Source organism: Eretmochelys imbricata, chromosome 1, assembly GCF_965152235.1.
Source record: "Eretmochelys imbricata isolate rEreImb1 chromosome 1, rEreImb1.hap1, whole genome shotgun sequence".
Classification (NCBI taxonomy): Eukaryota; Metazoa; Chordata; order Testudines; family Cheloniidae; genus Eretmochelys; species Eretmochelys imbricata.
In genome coordinates, this window is record NC_135572.1 from 160,003,566 (window position 1) to 160,024,527 (window position 20,962).

Consider the following 20,962-nt stretch of genomic DNA (forward strand, 5'->3'; position numbering starts at 1 on the left):
TGAGCAAGTGCAGAATGGTGGTAGAATGTGCATTTGGACGTTTAGAAGTGCGCTGGCGCAGTTTACTGACTCGGTTAGACCTCAGTGAAACCAATATTCCCACTGTTATTACTGCTTGCTGTGCACTCCACAATATCTGTGAGAGTAAGGGGGAGACGTTTATGGTGGGGTGGGAGGTTGAGGAAAATCGCCTGGCTGCTGGCTACGCACAGCCAGACACCAGGGCAGTTAGAGCACAGGAGGGCGCGGTGCGCATCAGAGAAGCTTGGAAAACCAGTTTCATGACTGGCCAGGCTACGGTGTGAAAGTTCTGTTTGTTTCTCCTTGATATAATCCCCTGCCCCTTGGTTCATTCTACTTCCCTGTAAGCTAACCACCCTCCCCTCCTCCCTTCGATCACCGCTTGCAGAGGCAATAATGTCATTGTTGCTTCACGTTCATGTATTCTTTATTAATTCATCACACAAATAGGGGGATAACTACCAAGGTAGCTCAGGAGGGGTGGAGGAGGAGAGAAGCACCAGGAGGGGTGGTGGAGGAGGGAAGGACGAGGCCACACAGCACTTTAAAAGTTTAAAACTTTAAAACTTATTGCATGTCAGCCTTCTGCTGCTTGGGCAATCCTCTGGGGTGGGGTGGCTGGAGGCCCCCCACCGCGTTCTTGGGCATCTGGGTGAGGAGGCTATGGAACTTGGGGAGGAGGGCAGTTGGTTACACAGGGGCTGTAGCGGCGATCTGTGCTCCTGCTGCCTTTCCTGCAGCTCAACCATATGCTGGAGCATATTAGTTTGATCCTCCAGCAGCCTCAGCATTGAGTCCTGTCTCCTCCCATCACGCTGCCACCACCTTTCAGCTTCAGCCCTCTCTCCAGCCCACCACCTCTCCTCCCGGTCATTTTGTGCTTTCCTGCCTCTGAAATTGTCTGCCTCCATGCATTCGTCTGTGCTCTGTCAGTGTGGGAGGACAGCATGAGCTCAGAGAACATTTCATCGCGAGTGTGTTGTTTTCGCCTTCTAATCTTCGCTAGCCTCTGGGAAGGAGAAGATCCTGTGATCCTTGAAACACATGCAGCTGGTGGAGAATAAAAAAAAGGGACAGTGGTATTTAAAAAGACACATTTTACGAGCAATGGGTACACTCTTTCACGGTAAACCTTGCTGTTAACATTACATACATAGCACACGTGCTTTCGTTACAAGGTCGTATTTTGCATCACCCCAGCACGTGGCTAGCCCCTCTCCCTCCCCGTGGCTAACAGGGGGGAACGTTTATGTTCAGCTACAGGCAAATAGCCCAGCAGGAACGGGCACCTCTGAATGTCCCCTGAAGAAAAGCACCCTATTTCAACCAGGTGACCATGAATGATATCACTCTCCTGAGGATAACACAGAGAGATAAAGAACGGATGTTTGAACGCCAGCAAACATACACTGCAATGCTTTGTTCTACAATGATTCCCGAGTATGTGCTACTGGCCTGGAGTGGTAAAGTGTCCTACCATGGTGGATGGAATAAGGCTGCCCTCCCCAGAAACCTTTTGCAAAGGCTTTGGGAGTACATCCAGGAAAGCCGCGAATGCCAGGGCAAATTAATCATTAAACATGCTTGCTTTTAAACCGTGTATAGTATTTTAAAAGGTACACTCACCAGAGGTACCTTCTCCACCTGGCGGGTCCAGGAGGTAGCCTGGGTGGGTTCGGGGGGTACTGGCTTCAGGTCTAGGGTGAGAAACAGTTCCTGGCTGTCGAGAAAACCGGTTTCTCCGCTTGCTTGCTGTGAGCTATCTACAACCTCATCATCATCATCTTCCTCATCCCCAAAACCTGCTTCTGTGTTGCCTCCATCTCCATTGAAGGAGTCAAACAGCATGGCTGGGGTAGTGGTGGCTGAACCCCCTAAAATGGCATGCAGCTCATCATAGAAGCAGCATGTTTTGGGCTCTGACCCGGAGCGGCCGTTCGCCTCTCTGGTTTTCTGGTAGGCTTGCCTCAGCTCCTTAAGTTTCACGTGGCACTGCTTCGGGTCCCTGTCATGGACTCTGTCCTTCATGCCCTGGGAGATTTTGACAAATGTTTTGGCATTTTGAAAACTGGAACGTAGTTCTGATAAGCACGGATTCCTCTCCCCATTCAGTGATCAGATCCCGTACCTCCCGTTCGGTCCATGCTGGAGCTCTTTTGCTGTTCTTGGACTCCATCATGGTCACCTCTGCTGATGAGCTCTGCATGGTCACTTGCGGCTTGCCACGCTGGCCAAAGAGGAAATTGACACTCAAAAGTTCGCGGGCCTTTTCCTGTCTACCTGGCCAGTGCATCTGAGTTGAGAGTTCTGTCCAGAGCGGTCACAATGGAGCACTCTGGGATAGCTCCCGGAGGCCAATACCATCTAATTGTGTCCACAGTACCCCAAATTCGACCCAGCAAGGCCGATTTCAGCGCTAATCCCCTTGTCGGGGGTGGAGTAAGGAAATCGATTGTAAGAGCCCTTTAAGTCGAGAAAAAGGGCTTCATCGTGTGGACGGGTGCAGAGTTAAATCGATTTAACGCTGCTAAATTCGACCTCAACTCCTAGTGTAGACCAAGGCATAGACAAGGCCCTAGAAATATCTGCATTACCTATTGTGTAGCTGTTTTCTTAAAACAATCTCGGGGGTGGTGGTGATACTATCTGCTTGAGTTCAATGACCTGGCTTGGCTCACTTCTTATTAAACTTCCTTTTCCACCAGCTCTGGATAAATTCATGGAGGTTAAGTCCATTAATGGCTATTAGCCAGGATGGGTAAGGAATGGTGTCCCTAGCCTCTGTTTGTCAGAGGGTGGAGATGGATGGCAGGAGAGAGATCACTTGATCATTACCTGTTAGGTTCACTCCCTCTGGGGCACCTAGCATTGGCCACTGTTGGCAGACAGGATACTGGGCTGGATGGACCTTTGGTCTGACCCAGTATGGCCATTCTTATGTTCTTATGCCTTCCCCGTGGTAAAAATCCACCTGTCTCATATTAGTGTGTGCCAATCTAACAAAAGCAAAACAAAGCTGGAAGCTTACTACTGCCACCAAAAAGCTTCACCTTCCAAAGAATGCTTTACATAACTTTCAGCGTAGGAGGCTGTTTAACTGATTTGGTGATTTCTGCTGAAGAAATGGAGAGAGGGAGACTTTTGTGATGAGCTGGTTGTAGTCACTAATGTGTACACTCAAAAGCCACATCCATCTTGTTTTTAATATCTGTTTTCTGCAATACATGACTTCCAGAAAATGGTCTTGAAGAGGACACACTGCTCCATTTTTTTCTCCTGCAGATAGTAGCTCATCTTAATTAATTAGCCTCTTACAGTTTGTATGGCAACTTCCACCTTCTCTGTGTATGTGTGTGTGTGTGTGTGTATATATATATCTTCTTACTATATGTTCCATTCTATGCATCCGATGAAGTGGTCTGTAGCCCATGAAAGCTTATGCTCTAATAAATTTGTTAGCCTCCAAGGTGCCACAAGTACTCCTGTTCTTCTTATTGCTCCATTTGATCCTGTTGTTAAAGCTGGGCAAGAAACAGTTTTCCTGTCCCATGAAAGTTTTTGAGATTTCAGAGGGAGACCTTTGAAACAGACACCCCTCAAACTCCTGAGAGAAATAACTAGCTATCCAGCCCAGAACAGTCCACTGGGAGGTAAGAGACCTGGGTTCAAGTCCCTGCTCCAATTTAGGCAGAGCAGGGATTTAAACTAGAGTGCCTCGCATCCCAGTTAAGTACCCTAACTACTTAGGGTAGTGGTTATCGTCAGTCTCTTTCTGACCGGAGATTCCATCCTGGACTATTGAAACTGAACCTTTACTGGAAAAGTTTCAGTTTTAACTAATCAGAATTTTCTGACCAAAAATTTTTTTTTGTCAATAATAATGATGATGACGATAATAATAAAAAAACCCTACACCAACGGCCCCCGCCTCCCTCCCAACTAGCGCTCTACCTATACCTGCTTTTGGAACTCTGCTCTTCTGACCTATTCTGCATAGTACTGACACTTAGCTGCTGATTTTTCCTGATTTTTTGGTTGTATAATTGGGTCTCTTTACAGTAGTATAGCTTATTCCAACCATTATCTTGCTCTTGAACTTTTCATATTGAACTCTTTTTTTCTGTCTTCCCTCTGTGACACACTCTCTCTTCGAATCAGAAACATAAGAGGGCTAGATGGTATAGGGCAAGCTCTTCCATGTTAAAATCTTTGCTTTGTGATCTTCTATACTAGTACAGAAAATGAGTACTTGTGGGCACTTAGAGACTAACCAATTTATTTGAGCATAAGCTTTCATGAGCTACAGCTCACTTCATCGGATGCATACTGTGCAAAATACAGAAGATGTTCTTACACATACAAACCATGAAAAAATGGGTGTTTACCACTACAAAAGGTTTTCTCTCCTCTCACCCCACTGTTCTGCTGGTAATAGCTTATCTAAAGTGATCACTCTCCTTACAATGTGTATGATAATCAAGTTGGGCCATTTCCAGCACAAATCCAGGTTTTAATAAGAACGTCTGAGGAACGGGGGTGGGGGAGGATAGGGGGGTAGTAGGAAAAAACAAGGGGAAATAGGTTACCTTGCATAATGACCTAGCCACTCCCAGTCTCTATTCAAGCCTAAGTTAATTGTATCCAATTTGCAAATGAATTCCAATTCAACAGTCTCTCGCTGGAGTCTGGTTTTGAAGTTTTTCTGTTGTAATATAGCAACTTTCATGTCTGTAATCGCGTGACCAGAGAGATTGAAGTGTTCTCCGACTGGTTTATGAATGTTATAATTCTTGACATCTGATTTGTGTCCATTTATTCTTTTATGTAGAGACTGTCCAGTTTGACCAATGTACATGGCAGAGGGGCATTGCTGGCACATGATGGCATATATCACACTGGTAGATGTGCAAGTGAACGAGCCTCTGATAGTGTGGCTGATGTTATTAGGCCCTATGATGGTGTCCCCTGAATAGATATGTTGGCACAGTTGGCAACGGGCTTTGTTGCAAGGATAGGTTCCTGGGTTAGTGGTTCTATTGTGCGCTTGCTGGTGAGTATTTGCTTCAGGTTGGGGGGCTGTCTATAGGCAAGGACTGGCCTGTCTCCCAAGATTTGTGAGAGTGTTGGGTCATCCTTCAGGATAGGTTGTAGATCCTTAATAATGCGTTGGAGGAGTTTTAGTTGGGGGCTGAAGGTGACGGCTAGTGGCGTTCTGTTATTTTCTTTGTTAGGCCTGTCCTGTAGTAGGTGACTTCTGGAAACTCTTCTGGCTCTATCAATCTGTTTCTTCACTTCCGCAAGTGGGTATTGTAGTTGTAAGAATGCTTGATAGAGATCTTGTAGGTGTTTGTCTCTGTCTGAGGGGTTGGAGCAAATGCGGTTGTATCGCAGAGCTTGGCTGTAGACGATGGATCATGTGGTGTGGTCAGGGTGACAGCTGGAGGCATGTAGGTAGGAATAGCTGTCAGTAGGTTTCCGGTATAGGGTGGTGTTTATGTGACCATTGTTTATTAGCACTGTAGTGTCCAGGAAGTGGATCTCTTGTGTGGACTGGACCATGGGTACCCGCATGGCCCCACAGTATGCCAACATTTTTATGGCTGACTTAGAACAACGCTTCCTCAGCTCTTGTCCCCTAACGCCCCTACTCTACCTGCGCTATATTGATGACATCTTCATCATCTGGACCCATGGAAAAGAAGCCCTTGAGGAATTCCACCATGATTTCAACAATTTCCATCCCACCATCAACCTCAGCCTGGTCCAGCCTGGCAGAGGGGCATTGCTGGCACATGATCGCATATATCACATTGGTAGATGTGCAGGTGAACGAGCCTCTGATAGTGTGGCTGATGTTATTAGGCCCTGTGATCAGGTTGGGGGGCTGTCTGTAGGCAAGAACTGGCCTGTCTCCCAAGATTTGTCAAACTGGACAGTCTCTACGTAAAAGAGTAAATGGACACAAATCAGATGTCAAGAATTATAACATTCATAAACCAGTCGGAGAACACTTCAATCTCTCTGGTCACGCGATTACAGACATGAAAGTTGCGATATTGCAACAGAAAACTTCAAAACCAGACTCCAGCGAGAGACTGTTGAATTGGAATTCATTTGCAAATTGGATACAATTAACTTAGGCTTGAATAGAGACTGGGAGTGGCGAAGTCATTATGCAAGGTTACCTATTTCCCCTTGTTTCCCCTTCCCCCCCCTTTCCTTAGACGTTCTTGTTAAACCCTGGATTTGTGCTGGAAATGGCTCACCCTGATTATCATACACATTGTAAGGAGAGTGATCACTTTAGATAAGCTATTACCAGCAGGAGAGTGGGGTGGGGGGAGAGAAAACCTTTTGTAGTGGTAAACACCCATTTTTTCATGGTTTGTATGTATAAGAACATCTTCTGTATTTTCCACAGTATGCATCCAATGAAGTGAGCTGTAGCTCACGAAAGCTTATGCTCAAATAAATTGGTTAGTCTAAGGTGCCACAAGTCCTCCTTTTCTTTTTGCGAATAAAGACTAAGACGGCTGTTACTCTGAAACCTATACTAGTACAGGACATAATTTTCTTATCTTTTCATCAGCTTATCTGTTATTGCCATTCACTCAAGCTGAGGGTGGAGCATGGGAAAGAGTTGTGCTAATTGTAAAATGTTCATACAATAAGAAATGAACATTTAAAATGTAAATACAACTTAAGGTAGTAACTCATGGCTTTAGAAAAAAGAATTAAAATGACGTGTCAAAATCCAGTACATGAAAACTTAATAAAAAGTGTGTCAAAATATCGCATCAACTGGAAGTTTTTCTTTAAAAGCAAAAAGTAATTTCAGGTGCTACACCTGTCTGTGCCACCACAAAAGTCGTCAGGGGCTCTACAATCCCATTTTTTATTTATAGGTTTTAAAAAATGAATATACAGGAGAAAACCTGAAACTATCTATCTACAAAGTGCTGTCAAATGAAGAAGTAAACTGAAACGTTATCCTTCTATCTTTTCTTTAATCTTGCAGCTCTAGTACTCTTGCTTGTAAGAGTAGTAGGTGCAAAATACTTTTTAGGAATATGAAAATCGTAGGCTTTGAACAGGATGGTCAGCAATATTGTCTTCTTTGATTGCAGTTAGACTCTATGGACCAAATTTTATCCTGGAGGTCTATTCATCTGTCAGCAAATCCTGGTATCCAGTATGTCAAGATGACTGGAATAATAACTATGGAAAGATAGCTTGTAAAGACATGGGATATAATGTGTAAGTATAACGATCTAATCGTGAAAGATGTACAGCCAACACAACTGTTTCATTAAATTTTTCAAAGAATGGACACCTGCAGCAAAAAAATCAGTTACTGCTTTTTCTGTTGCTAGTCTAATTTTCATGAATAGAAAACAGTCCAGTTAAACGAAAAACAAGTAGGCGATGCTGAATCAAAGTGACATTTCTTGAAAACCATGTAATGCATATGCCATATACAATAGTTGTGGGATGTGTTTGTGCATCAATACATGCACGCGCGCACACACCGTGCTTGCTTAGGATCCTCTTGGACTGATAGTTCTGTCTGAACTTAAAACCATATAGAAAAAACCTATTCATTGTGACCAGTATTACACAGACCACTCTGACCTTTGGAGGATACTAAAGATTTCATTGTGCTCTTTCACAAGAATGTTGACATTTAACCAGTTTCTGTACAAATTCCAACTACAGTAACTTCTTTTTATCTACCTGAAATCCTTTGTAGCTATAATTATCTATGTTGTTGCTGTTGGGAGTGAGGGGTGGGGGACGGAAAGACTCCCAATGCAGATGGGCTGCTGTTGCTGCATTTCTATTCATGAGGTGGTTGGAGTGATTGATTTAGTCTGGTCAGAACTTGGCGATCTTCACCATGAAAAAATGTTAGATGAAAGCAAGGTCTTATTTGACTGTAAAAGTGGACATAGTGAATAGTTACTTAGAAACTAAAATTTAATTCTGCCATGGTACAGTGCCTTTGTGGTTCTTATGATATAGTATTCCGTAACATTGTGGTTCATGTTATAAGCTTTAGATTGGTGGAAAGTTTTACATTACTAAAAGGAACTTTCTGTTAGGATTTGAAATACCTTGAGTTTCTTACTAAATATTTTGTTTTATACAGAAAGTCTTATTACTATAGTCAAGGAATAACACATGAAAGAGGTTCTACAAACTTTATGAGGTTGAATACAAGTGCTGGGAACATAGATCTATACAAAAAACTGTATAACAGGTATTTATATTTCATATAAGCATTTTTTATATTTGTTTACTTTTAAGTATTGGAAGTAAGGTGGCTTCTACCATTACTGTGATGCAAACACCTCTGATGGGAATTATTAGAGCTGGACAAAATTTTTTACATAAAGTTTTTATTGGCAAAATATGCAGATTTGGTGACAATTTAATATTTCATCAATTCATATTGATTTTTGCCAAATTGGTTTGGGTGGAGGGAAAAAACAAAGCAAAAAAATGCCAGTAAAATCAAAACATTTGTATGGGTGTTTTGTTTATTTTTTTTTGTTTTGAAATGACTTTCTTTCAAAATTTCCTTTAAAAAAAAAAAAAATTAAATGTTTAAAAAATGGTCAAAATTTAAATGCAACTGTTTGTTTGTTTCTGGTCAAACAAACTATTTAATTTGACCACAAACAAGTTTTTGACTTTTTTTCCAGACACGCTAGTGAACCAAGAAATCCATTATCCACCCTGCTCTACTTTATTTTTTTAAAATGGGGGGGGAGAGAATTTCCTGTGGCTGATCACAATAACTACTGTTCGTTATATTTAATCCACAACTTTTGAATAATTCCTGGCACTGTCTCGTTAAAGGTTATTTTTCAGGGCCCACTTAATAAAGCTTGATTTCTTGAGGACACTTGATTTTCCCCTCTTGCATTCAATCCTATTCTTTGCACGCCATCCAAAAGACTGTTTTGAGGAAAACTCATGATGTTAGTTACTATATGAACATTTGCGTTTAGAGTGGTAATAACCATAAAGTATTAAGACACACAGCATTATTTTGGTATCACTTTTTTAGAGTTGTATGAATATGCATGTAACAGAGTTAAAAGGACACCTTCAAGAGTGGCAGACCCCAAGTTAAACTACTTTATGAAACATACGTATGTTCTCATTTCAGTTCCCCAGTATGTGGGCAGGTGCATTTAGAAAATTCACCAATTCCCTCCCCTTTTTATTTTTTAAAATATTGCTGTATGAAGGACCGAGGGCCATCCTCCACCCCATGAGTAATAGGGACTGGTGTGATCAGACCTCTCTTCCACTGCCCTTCATCTTACTCTCTTCATTGTACTGATGTGCCTCAGAGTTCTATGTTTTTGCCGGTTACAATCAGAGCTGCTTGCTTCCCACTAATGCTGTTGCTGTGAATGGAGGAAACAGAAGTGAAAGTCGTGTGAGCACTGGCAGGGCAGTCAGAGAGAGAGAGAGAGAGAGTGAGTGAATGGCGGAAGGGGACAAGTTTGGCTGGATGGAGGGAACAGTGTATTGCTGTGGCTGGAGACTTGTCTCTGACTGCCATTTGCTAAGCACTATATGCACTATAAAGACTAACTGTATGCTGATTTATTTTAGTGACTATTGTGCATCTGGAAAAGTGGTATCTCTGCGGTGCATAGGTAAGAGTTCTCTGTTTCTTTAGAAGAAAATAACTTTTTCATTTGTCTGTGCTTCCGGTCATTGTCTAGAAATCAGCTGCGCAAGGGTTCTGCGTGTTGAAGCACATCTTATTCTGATGGGATAGGCGTCTTGGTTGTAGTTGAAGTGCAGAATCTGGGGGGGGGGCTAGCAGATTGGGGGAGAGTTAGGGGAGACAAGCACGATGTTGGATCCCAAATTTTCTTTGTCTAACTATATTGTTGCAGGCTTTATGAGATCCTTTGAATAATCTACCCAAGATTAAATTAATATAGAAATTGCCATATAAAAATCAGACCTGTAGGCCATTTAATCCAGAATTGTGTTTCACAGTGGCCGGTATCAAATGTTTTAGAGGCAAGTCCAAAAAATCCTGTAATGGGCAATTGAGGAATAACCTGCTCATAGTGTAAATTTTTTTATGAATCCCTGACAGTTAGTGAAACATTCGTCCTTTCTAGCTTCTTTTACTCCTACCTGTGGATGTTCTCCTTACCCATAGTAATATTTATTCTCTGTGGCTCAGAGGGGAGACAAGGTCTCTCCTCAGTTCTGCTTGTGCCTAAGTGTAGTTTTCCCCTTACCTTTATGGGAAGGTCCCTTGTTCTAAATAAATAAGGGACATTTTGTTATATAGTTTTGCAAGGACAGTCTGCCATCCCGGCAAACATCTAAGGACAGATTCTTGTATCTGTAGTAATGATACTTCACATAACTGTTATGTCTTTTATATATTAACTCATAATACATATTTTATGATGGGATTGTCTGCAGTAGAGGGGGCTGAACATAACCCAGGAGATCCCTTCCAGTCCTGTGTTATATTTATCCCTACAATTATACGTAGAATCCAGAATGATCAGAATACGATGATGTCTGGCTTTTCAGCCTATATCTATGAGTATGGGAGCTCTTCTTTTTCCCTTGTGCAGGGTCTAGTACAGGAACACTTGTATGTGTGACAGCATGGTACAAATTCATATAGTTATGCAGTTCTTCTAAGGCCACCCCAATTGTCACCCTTCTGTGTCAGTCATTTACAAGTAATCATGCATCCACCTCCTCCACATACCTTCTCCAAGTTTGATGGGAAGAAAGGTGGAATGAAAAGTTAAGCTAGTCCCACGTCCTTCTGTTAGAGAAGTAACCTGGTGACTCCTCTCCATTTCTTCAGTAGTGAGATTTTTAAGGATGCAACTTGGAGACCAAGTACCTTGGGGGGAGGAGAAGGGGAAATCTCTGAAATGTTATGCATTCTAGTGGTAAGCAGAAAGCAACAGCTCATATAGACTTACATTCCAAAAAAAAAAAAAACCCTCTGGGGGAAGAGGGTCAGTAATCCTACATACTGGGGGTATCCCTGATTTGGGTTTGTTTGTCTTCCGCCTGAAATGCTCATAGTTAAAAGGACCCACACTTTCATTTCCCATCTAGAGGCCAGCATCTACCTGCAATAGTTCACACTGCAAGAGCAGTGTGAAGTGAGAATTGGGCATTTAGTATGGAATTTTGAACCCATGAGTTTGTGAGACTACTGATCCTGCCTAATTTAGACACTAATTTAGTTTAAATGGCAGACAATTAAAAAAGCTACCAAATAACACACCGAGAGTAAAGAAGCTATACGTATGTCATCTAGGTTGATACCAGTGTGAGTCTACATCCCCATCTAGCAGATGGACCCCATAAGGAAGGTTACAGGTCTGCTCCTGCCTCTGACCCTCTAATTCAGGCAGCAGAGGCTTATACTTTTAGAGCCAAAGGTCCTGGATTCAATCTCTACAAAGACCCATCCAGAGGGTCATGACGCGTTTTTGTTGATAAACTGCATTTAAAATCTTCAGCCTCCAGAGTTCCTGTTCTCCGCCTTGTTAACTGGTGGTGGTTTTTTAAATGGGAAAATCCCAGCATAACTTTTGAGTTATCGTTATCCTGAGACGTGCAGCCAATAATAGTTGAAAACAATCTCTCTCCCACACACCCTATCTTTGTGTATTTTTTCAGAGTGTGGCTTATCCCGTAAAAATGTGAATCCTTCAGGCAGAATTGTGGGTGGAAGTGCTGCAAAGCTGAAGGAATGGCCATGGCAGGTCAGCCTTCAAGTCCAAGGCTCCCATGTATGTGGAGGCTCCATTATCACCCCTGAATGGATAGTGACAGCTGCTCACTGTGTAGAAGGGTAAGTCCTAAACTACTGCATTCTGTCAATTGGTTCCCCAAAGTGAGGGAATTCTGGTATTGCACAACAGACATGGTTGAGTGTAGATTTTTGGGATGTGGACATACTGACTTCAGGTTGTAGGGGAAGTCCAATCTAAGAGAACTCCTTCTGGATTTCAGACTGAATGGATCAATTTTCCCCCCTCATTTGCATGCACATCTTCACTGATTGCATGTGCACGTGGCGGGTGGGGAGAGACAATCTGGTTGTATGTTCTATGGTATTCTAACTTCGTACCATTTTAACACTATTAAAGGAAAATCACTTTGTCAGAAGGTAGTTTGAAAATTTGCTGTTTGCAATATGTGCTGTTATGTGCAATATATGCTGTTTGGGAATATTTTGAACAACACAAGTCCCAGTAGAGATCCTTGAGGGACCCTGCTGTTTACCTCTCCCCACCGTAAAAACTCACAATTTATTCCTACCCTTTGTTTCCTATCTTTTTTTTTAAATCACTTACTGATCCATGAGAGGACCTTCCCTCTTATCCCATGACTGCTTACTTTCCTGAAGAGCCTTTGGTATTGGACCTTTCTGAAAGTCCAAGTACACTGTATCCGCTGGATCATCCTTGTCCATGTTTGACACACTCAGACAATTCTGATAAATTGGTGAGGCATGATTTCTCTTTACAGAAGATGTGTTGACTCTTCCCCAACAATCATGTTCATCTGTGTCTGATAATTCTGTTTTTTACTATAGGTCCAACCAATTTGCCTGAGGCTAAAGCTGTGCTTACCAGACTGTAATTGCCAGGATCACCTCTGGAACCTTTTTTAAAAATCAGCATCACATTAGCTATCCACAGATAGCTGTCTGGTACAGAGGCTGATTTAAGTGATAGGTTACATATCTCAGTTATTCTGGATTTCTTCTTTGCATTCCTTCAGAACTCTTGGGTGCATACCTTCTGGTCCTGGTAATTTTTACTGTTTCATTTATCAATTTGTTGTTCCAAAATCTCCTCTATGGATATCTCTGTCTGGGTTTGTCTTTTAGGTTTGTCACCTAAAAAGAATGGCTCAGGTGTGGGAGTCTCCCTTACATCCTCTGCAGTGAAGACAGGTGCAAATAATTCATTTATTTTCTCTGCAATGGCCTTGTCTTCCTTGAGTGCTCTTTTAGCACCTCAGTTGGCGAATGGCCCCACCGATTGTTTGGCAGGCTTCCTGCTTCTGATGTAATTAAAAAATTTTACTGTTAGTTTTTGTGTCTTTAGTTATTTACTCTTCCAATTCTTTTTTTGGCCTGCCTAATTATATGACTTGTCAGTTTGTTCCTTTCTATTTTCCTCAGTAGGATTTGTCTTTCAATTTTTAAAGGATGTCTTTTTGTCACTGCCTCTTTTACTTTGTTGATTTGCCATGGTGGTGTTTTTTTGATCCTTTTACTGTTTTTTATTTTTATTTAGGGTATACATATAGTTTAAGCCTCTATTATGTTTTTTTTAAAATGTTTCCATGCAGCTTGTAGGCATTTCCCTCTTGTGACTGTTCCTTTTAATTTGCATTTAACTAGCCTTCTCATTTTTGTGTACTTCCCCTTTTGGAAATTAACTACTACTGTGGTGGGCTTCTTTGGAATTTCCCCCCCTACAAGGATGTTAAATTAACAACCATAATGTAATTCATTACCGAGCAGTTCAGCTGTATTCACCTCTTAGACCTGATCCTGTGCTCCACTTAGGACTAAATCAAAAATTGCGTCTACTTTTGTGGGTTCCAGGATTAGCTGCTCCAAGAAGCAGTCATTTAAGATGTCAAGAAACTTTATCTCTTTATCCTATCCTGAGGTGACATGTACCCAATCAACATGGGGATAATTGAAATCCCCCATTATTATTGGGTTTTCTGTTTTAGTAGTTTATCTCATTTCCCTGAGCATTTCACAATAACCATTACCATCCTGGTAAGGGGGTCGGTAGTATATTCCTACTGCTATACTCTACTCTTGTTCAAGCATGGAATTTCTATCTATAGAGATTCTGTGGTACAGTTTGATTCATTTAAGACTGGTACGATCTTTCACTCTATGCTTTTGTTTACATATAGTGTCACTCCCCCACCAGTGCGACCTATCCTGTCATTCCTATATATTTTGTACCCTGTATTACTGTGCCCCTTTGATTATCATTGTTCCACCAAGTTTCTGGGATGCCCATTCTGTCAAAATCCTTACTTTAATATCAGGCACTCAAGTTCACCCATCTTTGTATTTAGACTTCTTGCATTTTATATACAAGTACTTGTAAAATTTGTCAGTATTTGGTTATCTGCCTTCATGTGATGCAGTTAAATGGGACTCTTTCATTTTCTTTATCAGCTTCTATCCTCTCCTCTTTGCTAGGATATAGGGTATCTAACCCCTTTAATAAATCCTCCCCTATGGATGTGTCTGTCTGAACCTTGTGCTCCTTTGCACCTGTCGGCTTTCCCCCAGCCCTTAGTTTTAAAACTCCTCTATAGCCTTTTAAATTTCGCATGCCAGCAGTCTGGTTCTATATTGGTTTAGGTGGAGCCCATCCCTTCTGTATAGGCTCTGCCTTTCCCAAAAGGTCCCTCACTTCCTACTAACCCTAAATTCCTCCTCTGAACACCATCATCTCATCCATGCACTGACACCCTGCAGATCTGCCTGTATAACTGGTCCTTCATGTGGAACTGGAAGCATTTCAGAGAATGCTACCATGGAGGTCCTGGACTTTAATCTCTTTCCTAGCAGCCTAAATTTGGCCTCCAGGACCTCTCGCCTATCCTTCCCTATGTCGTTGGTGCCTTTATGTATCACTGCCACCGGGTCCTCCTCAGCCTAGCACATAAGTTTATCTAGCTGTCTTGAGAGGTCCACAACCTTTGCTCCCAGCAGGCAATTTGCTCTGCAGTTCTCCTGGTCATCGTAAACCCAACCATCTGTATTTCTAATAATTGAATCCCACATTATTATTACCTGTCTCTCCCTAATAACTGGGGTTCCGTCCCCCAGAACTACATTTTGGTAGTTAGGCCCCCTTGCGAATCCCATCATTGTGATCTGCTGTCTTCATGGTCAGTCACTGAAATGGCACCAAGACTTCAAAAATGTGACTGTCTCTTTCTTATATTGTATGTCTACATCTTCACATTGTGGGTAAAATGTGGAATGTCTGTGCCTGGATTTCTGTACTGTTTGTTTCTTCTCTCACTACCATCTCCATTATGAACACTGGCTTTCCCAGCTTCATTGCCACATATAGATGAAATGTATTAACACTCTTCTTGCTATTAAATTTGGCAACCGAAGAAGGATTGGGAACAACAGGTGATAGTTCAATGTGCGTGCTTACCCATTCACAGTAAAAAGTCAATGAGTTCTGAAATCATTTGGCTGTTGCAGGAGAAAGAAGATGGGGCTTCTGCTTAATACAGAAGCATATAGTCTAACCTTATTTTACTCTCCAGACAGCTTTCTTCTCCATACTACTGGAGAGTGTATGCTGGGATTCTGACGCAAAAGGAAATGCGCGAGAGAAGTGGATCCAGGGTGCAGAACATAATTTCCCATCCAAATTATGATTCAGATTCTAAAGACAATGATGTTGCCCTGATGAAGTTACAGACACCGCTGAGTTTTACTGGTAGGTATTCTCTTGTTCTGTGCTAAAACCCAAAAGCTCGGCTGCAGAAATTGCCCACCCCCTTTTATTTATTTTTTAAATTGTGTCAGCCGTTAAAGAGGAAGGGCTTACTCTGCAGACACTTAAAAAACATGAGAAAAATACAAAGCATGGGAAGATATTTTAATAACATGTAGTTAGCGAACCAGGACTGAACACTAAGCTGCTACAAAATAGAAACTGTGATAAATTGACACCCAATTAAAAAGTATGTTTTTCTCAGAGTCTGCAGGTATGGCAGGGATGTAATGTCAGCACTACCCTCTTCAAGTACACTTAAATGATCTGCCAACTCTACTGGAACCCGGGATTCTTAATGAATGAGAAATTAAATCCTTCCTGTATGTTGATGACCTGGTCATTCTATTAACTACCCATAGTGGCCTTCCAGAGAGTCTGTACGTGCAAGGAATATATGGCAACATATGGAACTTTGCACATCAGATGTGACGAGTGATCTTCTTATGAAAAGAGGAGGTACATAAGGAAACACTCTCTAAATCCAGAGTGTGTGTACCACATAATCAATTCATCAGGGATTTTCAGATTAGCTATAACTCCTAGTGTCCTCTCCCTCAAAACAGCATACAGTTCTTCCACTATAAAGCACTTGAAAATGAACTACTAAAATCAAACAAACATAGTCCATTCCGGTGTACATAACTCCCAGGCCCTGCTACTAACTTCTGTACCTTGCCCTTAACTAAATAGTGCACAATGGATCAAGACCTAAAACAGTTTCCAGGAAGAAGCAAAACTATTTCAGATCCTTGAAGAGTGTGCAAAACTGAGATGGGCATTTTTTTAAATGAAGCACAGTGGCCAAACTAGAAGTGAAAACTGGAAGACCAAGCATAGTGTGAACCCAGAGAGAGATGGCAGAGAGGATGCTCTCTGCTCCAGTGCCCCAAATTTTAAGGCATTCAAGAGACTTCTTCAAATTACCTAAAGTCCTAAGATTTTCTAACAAGATGCAATGAAGAAAAACAGTGTATAGCACTTGGAGAAATGGCAAAACTAGCATGAAGAAAACTCCCCCTTGCTGCTGGTGATAGGCAAGTGTGTGTGTTCACTAGGAATAGCATGAGCCCTATATGCTAAGGTGCAATCAAAGGTTTGCTTAACAAATATTCTACTGCTCGTATGCCTACTGTGCACAACCTATTTGGAATCTGTGGAAGAAGCAACATGCTAATTTCAATAGGACTTTGCATGAAAAGTACACAATGCTCATGTGAATTAAGCATTCTTGACCAATGTTTGCCCTCAGTCTGTGTCCTAGTGGATCAGTGTCTCGTCTCCATGTCTTCTTCCCTCTGGCCTCCCCGCAAAAAGAAACCCTCTCAAAACAGTTGGCATTAACTTGTTGATTAAATGTTACTTGAGTGATGGAGAGGGAACTAACCTCCCTCTGAATCCCCAGAGGCTGAAACTTTAGGTCAAGGCTTAGAAACATTTGGAAGCCTACACTCCTTTTACCCATCCTGTGCTTCTTGTGGATAAAGAGGTCTCAGTGTTCTCAGGCTGGCAGCTTTTATGACCGCAATAGTTGCTTAGATGCTAGGAAGCTAAATGGACAGGGGAGGAGCCTTTATATTTAAAAGCACTAGCGTGTACTTGGAGTCCCTAGTATTCAGTGTAGCATGGGTCTCCTCCTGGGTGGAAGACCCTCTAATAGAATTTGTTTTTTAAATTTATGTTCTCTCACTTAGGCTTGCTAATCACCAGTATATTCTTACTTCCCAGACACTGTAGCACCTGTTTGTTTGCCTAACCCTGGAATGATGTTCCAACCTAATCAACAGTGCTGGGTATCTGGATGGGGAGCAGAACACCAAGGGGGTGAGACTTCTGGTTCTAAAATACTGGGACATGTCTAGTTTTGTTCTACATTTGTACTAAACTAAAAAATGCTCTTCATCCGCGGTATGCTGATAACTTTCATGGGGTAGGAGACAATTTGAAAGATCCCTGCCAACTTGCTGTCACTCGCTCTGTCTTGTCGTCTTTCTGAGGAAAAATGTCTGGTATTGTCAAGAAACTTGTCTCTCCACACCAGTCTGCAAAGCAGCTCAACTAAGTATGGGGTTAGAAATATTAGTGCAGGAAGGGGGGGGAAGAAAAAAAAGGAAACTAGGATCATCCTGGCAGTCTAGCAATCGGACAGTCTTCTGTATCTCTGCTAGCAGGGGCTCGAAACACTGTAGTGACCGTGTGCCCCACCCATGTGACAGAGTGTAGTGGGGTGCATTCTATAGCAGTTCCTTGTGGGGGGTGGGGGGAGGGAGGGGAGTGTGGATTTTTGTCTGGGAGTGGATGAGGGTGGTGTAGTGTAGTGTTTATATTCGCTAGAGGGAATATCCTCTGGCTCTTGATGCTCTCCTTGGGACAAGACAGGGTTGCAGTAAAGCTTCAGTGAGCGGGAAAAGCAGAGATTTCTCAGGCCATGGAGGAGGGTGGAGCCTGATTAGGGAAAGTGTCAAGTGCCTCCTGTAAGGTGCAGGGCACCCCAACTCCTAGTGAACTTGCAAAAAGTTGTGGGAGGGAGGTTCAACACCTTGTAGGTTCATTCTCTCCTATAGTTCTGCGGGTAACTGATCAACTTACAGCTGTGCTGGCAGTTTTTATGTTCTGGCATTTTAACATACTTGTTCAGGATAAAGTATTGTCATCTTCAAAAAGTGGTTTTTAATATGTGTTCTTTTTATAATCAAATGTCCCTGTTTATGCCAAGGCATTGCTGACTTGTTTTTGATCTTGTGAACCACTGAAAGCAACTTTGTAACTTCTACACATGACAATCTGAGACCTGTTCTAACTTCATTTTTGTGTGTGTGCATGTTTCAACTTTAGGTAAAAGTTCAGGTGTCTTGAATGCCGTAATGGTGCCTTTAATACAACGTTCTAGATGTAATTCTCCCAGTTTCTATAATGGCTTAGTTTTGCCTACCATGATATGTGCTGGGTATCTGGAAGGAGGAAAGGATTCCTGCCAGGTAATAATCTGTGTTCATTTTAGCTCTTAAATATTAATTTTTGATTATGCTAATACTTGCTGGAGAGGGTATTTAAAATGCTAGTGACTATGACAGGTCTAGCTAAATAGACAAGTGACTGTCTTTGAAGCACTGCAGTCAGGCTTCCGGTTTTCATCATGCTGAGAGAACTGCTAGAAGTAGGGCTGCTATTTGGATTCTCCCATCCCAGTTCCTCAGTCTTTGATGAAGGTATCCACTTGTTGCTAAATTTGTCCCCTCATTTTCAAATGCAAATCTGTAACAATTTCATGAGAGCGCTGAAAATGCGTGACTTTTCACAAATTTAGCAACACTTTTCTCTTGCTTTTGAGCAGAGGGAAAACCAGTCACACTCAATCTTAATACACATCCAACAATATATGAATTCTTGCATTTTTGCTGGGTAAGCTGACTGTGTAGTACTGTAACTGAGGTAGCACTTGTTTTAAGATCATTTGCTTTTTAAACTGGGGTATGCCCTCCCGGGGTTGGGAATGGGGCAAAACAAGGTTATCGGGGAGGCAAGGACCTGGCTGGTTAAGAATTGTCTTGTTTCTTCAAAACATCATTGATAAAATACGAATTTCTTCCAATAGCTGAGCCTCTGGCTCAGCTCCTGCTGCCAGGCTGAAATAACGAGGAGGAGGGAGGGGTGGAGTGAGAGGGCATGGCCTCTCCCTTTGCAGGAGGGGTGGGGTGGGTCAGGTCGGGTCATTGCAGCTCACTGGCCTCTCCAAAAGCTGATGTGTACACACCCTCTTGGGAGGTGGGTCCTCTCTGCCTGCATAGGCTCTTGCACATGCGTGCTGGGAATCATGCCAAGGCCAGAGGATCCTGCGGCCTGTTAATGATTCCAGCAGGTTCCAGAGGCAGGGACACAAGGAGAGCGCACAGCATGGCTGGTTGTGTCCTGCTGAGGCTGCTCGCCTGAAATATGTCCTGGACAGGGGAGGCTTGTGGGCTGGGGAGCAGTGGGGTGGGGGTCCTGGACCCTAGGTGTTCATGGAATACATGGAATATGAATAGGTGTTCATAGAAAGAGGAGAGCATGCCTGGACATGAATCTCCACAGGACGTTGCAGCAAAAAAAGTTTGGGAACATCTGTTTTAGATGCACTGTGGAAGCAATACTCAGTGGGGTTTTTTATTGTTCCCTCTGGGACTTGGCTACAATGTTTGAATCTGTATTTATCAGCTCTTTCCAATGGGCAAGGTCACTAATAGCATGCTTGTGGGCTCGTATTTTTGTCCAGGGTGACAGTGGAGGTCCATTAGTAACTGAGAAAAACTCAGTGTGGTGGCTAGTTGGTGACACAAGCTGGGGAACTGGCTGTGCCAGTCGCAGAAAACCTGGAGTTTATGGAAATATGACAATGTTCACTGACTGGATTTATAGAAATATGCAGGTAAAATATATATTCATGCTCTTTCTTCAACATTTTATACAGGCTTATAGAGTTTAGACCTTAAGGCCAGAAGGGACCATTGTGATCATCTAGCCTGACCTCCTGCGCACTGCAGGCCATAGAACCTCACCCACCCAGCCCTGTAATAGACCCCTAACCTATGGCTGAGTTACTGAAGTCCTCAAATCATGATTTAAAGACTTTGAGTTAGAGAGAACTCACCATTTAGTATTCCAAATTCCCATTATTCATATTATGAAAAATAACATCACATTTTTAATGACCTTGAGAGCCATTATCTGGCTCTCATCATATCAAGTGATTGAGAAAACTGAGACATATGATACTCACCACTTTTTTTTTTTTTTTTAAACAGGCAAATAGATGATCATGGTATCTGCCATTCGTGCTGAATCATTTTCAAGAACAATCCTAAATGGAACTAAGGCTTTCTTGGCTACCTTATTATGTACTTTTAAAAAGAATTTCTAGGTTCTTACAATTTTTTTACTACTTGCAAATAACCTGAAGTTTTGCACACTCAGTTCTGTGCTGGCTGCAGTGACTGATCTATTTAATGAAGTAGAAGACTCACAACAAGCACCTTTCTCATTATGATGTCTGGTGGCACAAAGTTGCTGTCAACTCGTAACTGACCTGTTCCTTTAGTTTTGTAGCTTCCGAGTTTATAGGGTTTTCCGTAATCACATTTGTAACTGAAATAATCACTGTTTCAATTACAAGCAGGGTGGTTTGACACTTGCTTTACTGGCATAATTTAATTTAAATGTAAGTAGTGGTGTAAATATGAATCTCTGGGGTCCTAGCTGGTGACTTAAAGAGGAAAACACATGGCAAATGTCAGTCTTGGCATTATAGGTGAAGGGAAGCTGTTTCGTGCATTGGAGAGTAGAGGCAAGGAGAGATGTCTTGGCATATATTCAGGTAG

At 42.2% G+C, this 20,962-nt stretch overlaps 1 protein-coding gene across 1 annotated transcript in view; it reads left to right on the forward strand.

The window, feature by feature from the left end:
• TMPRSS2 (transmembrane serine protease 2) overlaps window positions 1-20,401 on the forward strand; it is a 32,391-nt gene extending 11,990 nt beyond the window's left edge. Inside the window, exons 5-13 of the mRNA XM_077813707.1 lie at window positions 7,149-7,278; window positions 8,171-8,281; window positions 9,652-9,695; window positions 11,719-11,893; window positions 15,376-15,551; window positions 17,337-17,432; window positions 18,444-18,586; window positions 19,861-20,013; window positions 20,390-20,401. Of these exons, the coding sequence (XP_077669833.1) occupies window positions 7,149-7,278; window positions 8,171-8,281; window positions 9,652-9,695; window positions 11,719-11,893; window positions 15,376-15,551; window positions 17,337-17,432; window positions 18,444-18,586; window positions 19,861-20,013; window positions 20,390-20,401 (1,040 nt within the window). The remainder of the gene's footprint in view (window positions 1-7,148; window positions 7,279-8,170; window positions 8,282-9,651; window positions 9,696-11,718; window positions 11,894-15,375; window positions 15,552-17,336; window positions 17,433-18,443; window positions 18,587-19,860; window positions 20,014-20,389) is intronic.
• Window positions 20,402-20,962: the final 561 nt, after the last annotated feature.